At 37.5% G+C, this 8,795-nt stretch overlaps 1 protein-coding gene across 1 annotated transcript in view; it reads left to right on the top strand.

The window, feature by feature from the left end:
• slc13a5b (solute carrier family 13 member 5b) overlaps positions 1-4,360 on the top strand; it is an 8,989-nt gene extending 4,629 nt beyond the window's left edge. Inside the window, exons 10-12 of the mRNA XM_037678250.1 lie at positions 363-524; positions 1,972-2,109; positions 3,848-4,360. Coding sequence (XP_037534178.1) covers positions 363-524; positions 1,972-2,109; positions 3,848-3,973 — 426 coding nt within the window. The 3' untranslated portion in view covers positions 3,974-4,360. The remainder of the gene's footprint in view (positions 1-362; positions 525-1,971; positions 2,110-3,847) is intronic.
• Positions 4,361-8,795: the final 4,435 nt, after the last annotated feature.

The following is an 8,795-nucleotide window of genomic DNA, read 5'->3' on the forward strand; positions in this document are numbered from 1 at the left end:
GAGTGACGTTACGCTGAGTGACGTTACGTCGAGTGACGTTACGTCGAGTGATGTTACGTCGAGTGACGTTATGTCGAGTGACGTTACGTCTTTTAACGTTACGTTGAGTGACGTTACGTCTTTTAACGTTACGTTGAGTGACGTTACGTTGAGTGAGTGCTTCTTTTAATCCTGAAACTGAAGAAATAGACATTTGACATTAAACTGTTGCTAAATCTCTATTGCAAGTTCTCTTACTGTGACAACCCCCACTGTGGAGAGCAGCTGAAAGAAAAACAATAATATGTTTTTCTAACAAGTTGTATGTTGAATGTCTTGCCACATGACATTATGTCACATTATGATACGTTCATTTGTTTCAGGTATCAGGACTCTCAAAGTGGATGGGAGATCAGATGACACCTTTGCAGAACATTCCTCCCTGGGCGATTGCTATCATTTTGTGTCTGCTTATTGCTACCTTCACAGAGTGCACCAGTAATGTGGCCACTGCAACTCTCTTCCTACCTGTCTTGGCCTCAATGGTAAGGATGCTCACATAGAACATTTGTGTTGATAGAGAATAAAATTAGAATCAAAGGCAAAACTTCTGAACATATAGTAACTACAGCCAGCAAACTGTTAGGGACTACTCTGCCGAGTATGGAAAAAATATACATTGACAGAGTTATGAGGAAGGCAAACAAGATAATAGCAGACAATACACATCCCCTAAAATCCTCATTTGAGATCCTTCCTTCAGGGCAAAGGTACTGCCTTTCTTTATTCCCAAGAAACAGGACATTTTCTTTCATACCACATGCGATTAAATCATTAAACAATAAAAAGGTATCATGAATTACTGAGCTCAAACTTCTTTGCCGTAATGAAGGATGTTAATGTCATGTTTGTATATGTATGTCCTTTATGTACATGAGTGCTACAAACCAATTTCCCTACAGGGACAAATAAAGCTATCTATCTATCTGAAATGTAAGGGACATAAAATTATGCCTGGAAGTGATCTTCTGTTAAGTAAGATGCTCTCTACAGTAATGTGACGCAAAGCGATTTCCCCAGCTGAAGTCCAGCTCTGACATTGCTCCCAGTGAGAGTTGGCCTATTTTCCCAAGTTTGGCAAGTTCCCTGGTTGGTCATTCAGGCTGAAGCTGTTTAGTTCTCTACTTTGGGCCCCTCCTTCCATTAATAACCTGCCAAATATACCAATTCAGCTCCATGCCCTGTCCCACTGCCTGTCTCTTTGCTGTGAAAGAATGTCATTACTGTGCCTACTTGTTGAGCACTACACAGAATTTCAAAACAGTTTACAAGTCTAGAAGAGACATTCAAACTGATTTTACACAACCGTGATCAAGTATGCATGCAACTAGAAACAGGAGCGTAAGAGTACAAGGACTGATCGTTTGATCATTTACTTTCAACTATAGTGAAAGTGAGGACGACAATTTGGAGGCGCCTTGTGCCTTGTGTCTTTGTATCATCATTTCAAATAAATCTTTGATTTAAACAAAAGCAGTATAACAAGACAACGGATTGTTATTCTGGTGACATGGTATGGAACTTACAGTTTCAAGTATCCTAAATATAAAGTTTACATTTTTCCACACATTGTTTATTTTAGGACACAAAGATTACTGTGCACTTGTTTAAGCTGGTCTGCCACAGGATATGTAATTCAGAAGCAAATTCTACACAGTAATGTTCTCTGACCCGTTGTAGTCTACCATTATCGCTACAGATGCAGTGCTTTTCTATTTTAGATGTCATGACTCAGCTGCAAGCCAGCAGGAATTACATCTTAATTACACCCACCTAATGAGAGTTTTCACTTCACACAGAATTGCACACAGTTCATTCAGAGTTACGAGTCAGCGATTACTGCTACAGAAATATAGCCAGATGAGAGGGTGGAGGGTTTTGTGAACAAACTGTGCTCATTGACCGTTTCAAACCTCCTGTGTGATTTTGCAGTCTCAGTCCATCGGAGTCAATCCACTCTACGTCATGGTGCCTTGTACTCTGAGTTCTTCATTTGCCTTCATGCTGCCTGTTGCCACCCCCCCGAATGCCATAGTCTTCTCCTATGGATATCTCAAAGTTGCTGACATGGTGAGTATAACAGTGGTGTGTTGAGGTTATTCTGTAAATGACACGTTGTGTGAAATTGCTGTGATTTCGCTGCCCCTGTCATGCTGTTAGAACTGCAGAACTTGCAATCACCGTCATGTGCAGTTACACCCTGAACCATAAAAGAGGTTCTTTTCATTTAGTGAAATGTGAATATTCACACTTGTAAATGATTTAAAAATATTGATTGCACTCCTAAAGTTCTGCGTTGTAATTTTAAGTGACATCCAGTAGCTAACAGATGCAGATTACAACACCTTTCCCACCCGCCCCTTGCAAGTATAGAAATAAACAATAAAAAGCAACAATAAGATATAAGCAAAAATAAATGTAGACTCTGTTGTGCCAATTTGCCCATATCATTCCATAGCCAATGCATATGAAGTTATGAATAAAACATACATTTCTGACAGTATAAACTCCTACATGGTGTTCTGAAACAATGTTTTACCTGTTGCTTGTGGGGGTGGGGGTGCTAATTGTGCCTTAATCATAAAAAATAATTTACTGTACAGACGGACTGGGGTGGATGAGGCTGAATGATTAGAGCAGTCGTCCTCCAATGCAAGAGTTGGGGGTTAGAGTCCACCAGCAGTCACGTGCTGAAGTGTCCCTGGGAAAAACACTGAACACCTCATTGTCTCCGATGTGTGTCCCATTGGAGTATGATTGTGATCTAAAGCACTGATTATTCTTTGTATAGATGTAGTAGTGCTGCATGAATGGGTAAATGAGGGCACAGATTGTGTTGTAAAGGGCTTTGAGTATCTTAATCAGATAGAAAGATGCTATACAAGTACAGTCCATTTTATAGACAGTTATAAACAACCTCTGGTGGTTCATTTTACTACTCTAATGCAGGGGTGTCAAACTCACTTACAAAAGAGGGCCAAAATTAAAACATTTTTCAAACTAAGGGCCAGTTTCTGAATCTACATTAACTCAAGTTAAGATTCCCAACATATTTTCTTGGTTGCAGGTTCCTCAACAAGAGTTTGATTGGTTTCATTTGACGTTCTCTGTTGCACTTTGGACATCACAATCAAAGATTAATGAAAAAATTCAAGTGATAAAAGTATTTTACAATTAAAATAACATCTTAGGGGCCAGATAAAATGTAAACGAGGGCCACATTTGGTCCCCCGGGCCTTGAGTTTGACATATGCTCTAATGTGTTTTCCTGCTGTTGTAGAAGTCATAGACATGAATAAAGATGAAGAAGTGTTTTCAGCTTTTGTCATTGTTCAGGATTTAAGCCAAAATGTCAAATTTTGGAGAGTGGCGCCATTGTTAAGGCTTATTTCCTCTGCACGCACCTGTTCTCTTGGTCACTACCAACATTTCATTATGATACTTGCAGTTGATAATTGCAGCTATTCATATCTAAACAAAACAAATTAAACCAGCCAGGGAACTATGCATTTTAAAAAGTGATAGCAGTCAGCAATTCTTAACTTATAGCCCCTGAATAAGGCCGAATCCCATTTCTAGCATTACCCCTACCTGCATGTCTATGGGTGCATGCCTATGTACCTCCCAGATGATTTTCAGTAATACATCACCTGCCTTTTAAGGCCATGTAGCTGTAGGATAGAAGTATTTATTAAAAGGTAACTTGGTTATTCTTTGAAATAATGTGGAAGCAACACTCATCAATAAATTTTAATGACTTCAGGGGATAAAAATGTATTTGTAAAACAATATTCTTCTTTTCCACCAGGCTAAGACTGGAATATTTATGAACATCATTGGCATCCTTTGCATCACACTGGCCATTAACACCTGGGGCAAAGCCATGTTTCACCTGGACACTTTCCCTGCCTGGGCCAATGTAACAGGCGTGTGAGTCTCGTTCTGCTTGAAGATGTGATCGATGCACACCCTGCCCTCCAAAAACAGCTGCCAGATACTAACACCTGTGGTCGGAGAGAAAGCACAGACGCAAACAGTGAGGTCTGTGCACTGTATTACTGTCTGGGTGTTTTCACTGACATAAGGGCTTTGCTACTGATTGAAGGTGGAAATAACTATGAGGAAAAACAGAGAATAAATGGTAGTTATGTGTGTGTGTAGGAGGGAAGTTAAGGCTATAATGAAGGTTCCCTATATCTAAATACCTTGACAGAATTTACAGCCTGTCAATATTTATATCCTTAAATTTAAAGAATCTAAGGTATATTATATTAGCAGCAATTTACAGGGATACCACTCCTAGTTTTATATTTTATTTAAAACATTCAGAAGTAAAAGTTATTCAAATTGGTAAAGTTTTGGTTTAGTTTAATTTAACATGTAGCAACACATTAAAAAAAATCCTTGCTGTACAAAAATAAAACAAACAAACAAAACATTTTTATACATCTTTATGCAAATAGTTCAGAGGGACAAATGATTGCTTTAACTAAATGTTCGTCAACTTTTCTACTTTTATATTAGAATATTTTTCTAAAAACACAACTATACTTTTTATATTAAGTCAAAGATTTATTCTCCAAAAAGTAATTTAAAATTTGTCCTGATGAGACCAAAAGCAACATTAAAAATATAGTCCCACGTGAATACTTCTGTTACAAGGACAGTTTAGCTTCCTAACGAGCACTTTTACTACTTAAATGTTTATCTGCCAAATTATACTTTCACCACAGTGAAAATATTAAATACAAGTAATTTTAAGCACTGGGTTTTTAGCATTTTGTTGGTTTGTTACTTTAATGGAGTAAAAAAAAAGAACTGTTTTAGGGATAGTTTTTTGTTAAAGGTGGGGCGATGAGGTTTTGGACAAGTAACAACTTACCTGTTTTAGATAGACTTTCCAAACAACATTTGTGTTTAACTCTGATTAGATCAATCAGCTAATAGGCAGATTCAAGACAAAACCAAGGTGGGTTGCTGCCATCCTAAAACAACTCCAACCTCCTAAGTTTCAAAGCAACTGCAGTTGTTATCTTATAAAAGTTTACATCGCCATCTCTTTTGCATTCCACATTTATACTGGCAGAAATATTATCATATTCCTGATGGAGGTGCCCCAGGCTTCAGCTGCTGCTACTGCCATGTAAACTGGTATTGATGGTGGATTAAAGATTTACAAAGCAGCATTTGCATGAGCAACAGTCAAATCTTCATGTCTGAAGTTGTTTTAAGGCGGTAGTGAGCCACTCGGAGCCACTCAGACTAGCTGTTAGCTTGTCAATCCAATCAGAGTTTAACGTTAATTCTCAAAACTGAGGCTACAGCTTTCTGTGTACAACAGGTAAGATATTGATTGTTCATAACCTTTTCTAGAGAACCCCTATTCAAATGATCTGAATTATTATTTTAAAATGCCTGTGACATTTAAGAAATTTGGCATAGTACATATGTTTTGACACATTTTTCACACAACAAGAACAAAATGAAATAGGAAGTGACATCAAAGGGGAATTATTTAAAACAGGGAACTCCCTGGTCTTTTTGTTGAATTAATGTTATTGGAACTCTGACTCTTTTACACCTCTTTTATAGTGACTCAAAATAATGTCAGACACATGACTGTCTTCTCTACTGTACATGTTATTAGTCAGATGTCGTAATGCTCCGTTCACATGCAGGCGTTCCCCTTTGTCATCACTTCCTGTTACTGTGCATGCCAGCATCGCAAAATCTGTTCATCTCAATGGTGTGAACTTTTGTTTTTGCAATACATTAATAATGTTATCTTGAAAAAAAAAGTCATATTTATTTCAAAAATTTGATGTCACAGGCACTTTAAGGTAATATAGTTTGTTTTGGTAACACTTTCCAATAAGGTACACAAAATTTGATTACCTACTGGGGAACGCCCCAGGAACAAATCAAGAGCTAATGGGTAGTTAACCATTACTTACTGGTGAACACACAGAAGCCTTATTAGGGGACTACTGCTTAGTTACCTTGTAAATGAAGAGGAACTAATCAAGAACTAATGGGTATTTACCAAGGAAACCAAAGAGGAACAAATCAGCAGCTAATAGGTAGCTAACCAGTACTTATTAGGGAACACACAGCCAAGCCTTACAATGGGACTACTGGTTTGTTACCACAGAAACAGAGGAGAAATTATCAATTTGGGTTCTGAATAAACCCTGCACCAGTGAGGTCACAGCTTGTAATTGTCAAAAAACTGTTTCCTACTGATTACTGATTTTAGTGGATTCTTTTTTTTAATTTTTTTTAATAATTTGTCTTTATTGTAGCAAATGAAATAGATGTAATCTGGAGTGGATGGTGGAAATGAAAACTGGAAAAGCCCTTATGACTCCTACAGAAACGTAAAAAACTTGCCTGAAAAAAAAAACAAACCAGATATATTTTTTAACTTAAAAAAAATCGAGCAATTCAACAAATCTTCAACCTATTTATAAATGTTCAGTGAGTGAAATCCCCATCCTGTCACAGAATTTGACGAGTTGCGGTTACACCGGAGCAGAAGCGTCTGGGAACAAATGTTTAGCCGAGAACTGAACAAAAATACAGGGACCGGAAGTTTATCTCCATCGTTTATATGTGAAGTAATGTCTGCTGTTAAAATTATGTTTTCTTTACAAATAAGAGAAAAGTCGTAACATATGGACTCCAAAGGACCTTTGCTTTATGCAGTATGTATATATGCATTTTCTGTGGTAACAAACCAGTAGTCCACTAATAAGGCTTGGCTGTGTTTTCCCCAACTACCCATTAGCTCCTGATTCGTTCTTGAAGCGTTTCCTAGTAGTTACCGGTAATCAAATTTTGTGTACCTTATTGTAAAGTAATACCGTTGTTTCATTTAATTTTAGCCTATAAAGTACATGTATTCAGAGATGAAAGACTGATTAGAAGTCATAAAAGAGTAGAGTCAGCACTCACCTGGAGCAAAGACAGTCTTTGTTTGCATTGTTTATCATGTAATTATGAACTGTATTCAAGTTGTATGTAAGAATCAATGTATATATGTCTTTTTTTTTTGTCTTGCACATGTAAAAATGAACATTAAAATTAACCTGTTTTCATGCAGTGTCTTTCTTTCTTGCTGAACACATTAAAACTATTAACTCTCGTACAGAAAACAAAATGAACTCGCATACTTTTGTGAAGACAGAAAATCATCAGTCTAACATTGAGTAACTCTCAGCTCAAACAATAAAAAAAATCCCCAGATCACCCCACTCTCATCACCTCTTGCTTTTTCTCAACCATACATGACTATTCTTTTTGTCTTAAGGAGTTCCTGAGTCTCTGCCTCTGGTTTACTGACCCCTCGTCTCGTGCACGTATCTGATATAATCCCGTAAACACGGAGTGGAAAGCCTCGATAATCCTGAACCGAAAGGCCACACCTAATGCATGCAAGCAGGAGCCGTGTGTCACGGTGCTCTTGCGAGACATTGTTTAAGCCACGGGGTCAAGGCGGTGATACGGTCCGGCATTGTTTTGTGTCATAAACATTAAGAGCTCAGAGATGACATTTCGTCTGTCTGCATTTTAAGACCCCAGATAACTTTAATACAACCTTACAAGTATCTTAATGAGTGTCTGTCATCATGATGGGTTTATGTTTGCTCAGCATTACAACAAAATAGCAACAGCAAGACTTTACAGATAAATGGCATCAAACCTTGTAGAGAGCAATAGCATGCCTGCAATGACACAAAGGTAAAGTGAAGTAATCAGGAAATCCCATGGAAGTTAGGACTTTTTTTGCTGTTGGGTAACTAAAATGCTAGATAGTTGTTGGTTAATGGACATTTTTGGTGCAGAGAGCATTTCAGAGGACTATGATCTTGGATCCCTGAGGGGGAAAATTGCTTATGTAATTTGAGCCTTTTTGCTCCTACTGTGCCACCTACTCATTATCCAATTGAAACATGTGTTTCATATTTTGATGTACATCTACTTTACTCAACATAAATACACTCGTGAGGTCTCAGAAGTTGAACTTGCCGGTGGTTCTTTTTGGTTTTATACAGCTGGTTGTGAGTAAATAATCTCTTGCGAACCCAAAAGTGCATTGGGTGAATTTTTTGCAGGGTAAGCAAAGAGCGAGTTTAATGAATGTCTTCCACACAAATACAAAAAGATTATGGTGTCATGAATACCTTTCAGGCACATGAGAGCTCAAATAGACATTCTTGTGTTGCCCCTCTAGTATTTAAGAGTATTTAGACCAAAGACTTATCTAAAAACCAAACTGGCCTTCCATCATTTTTGTATCAGTTACACATGAACACAATATGCCGCTTGTCTCATGCTATCAATCCCCCCTGGCAAACAAAGACATGGTTTCATTTAGCAATCGGAGAATCCAATTAAGTTATGGAAATGAGTTAAGCAAAAAAACTAAAAGATCCAACAGAACACAGAAGACCTTTGTTTTCACTTTCTTTGGGAACTAAAGTACTTTCATATAGGCCATGCCAACAGACGGAGCCTTGATAATCCATCTCCTGGAGGAATTCTTTGTAAATTGGTGTACTTTTACAACCTTAAAGCCACTTTTGCATTATAAAGCAGAAATCAGACTTTATGAATACAACAAATAGACAAAACCGACACAAATAATCAAAAATTCTAAACCTGAGTTCACACAGTTATATTTTATTAAGTTGTTTTTTCACCTGACCATGAAAAGTCTAAAATCGTTCAACTTTTTTTTTCATCGTTGACAAATA

The sequence above is a fragment of the Nematolebias whitei genome, chromosome 6 (assembly GCF_014905685.2).
Source record: "Nematolebias whitei isolate Nwh7 chromosome 6, NemWhi1, whole genome shotgun sequence".
NCBI lineage: Eukaryota > Metazoa > Chordata > Actinopteri > Cyprinodontiformes > Rivulidae > Nematolebias > Nematolebias whitei.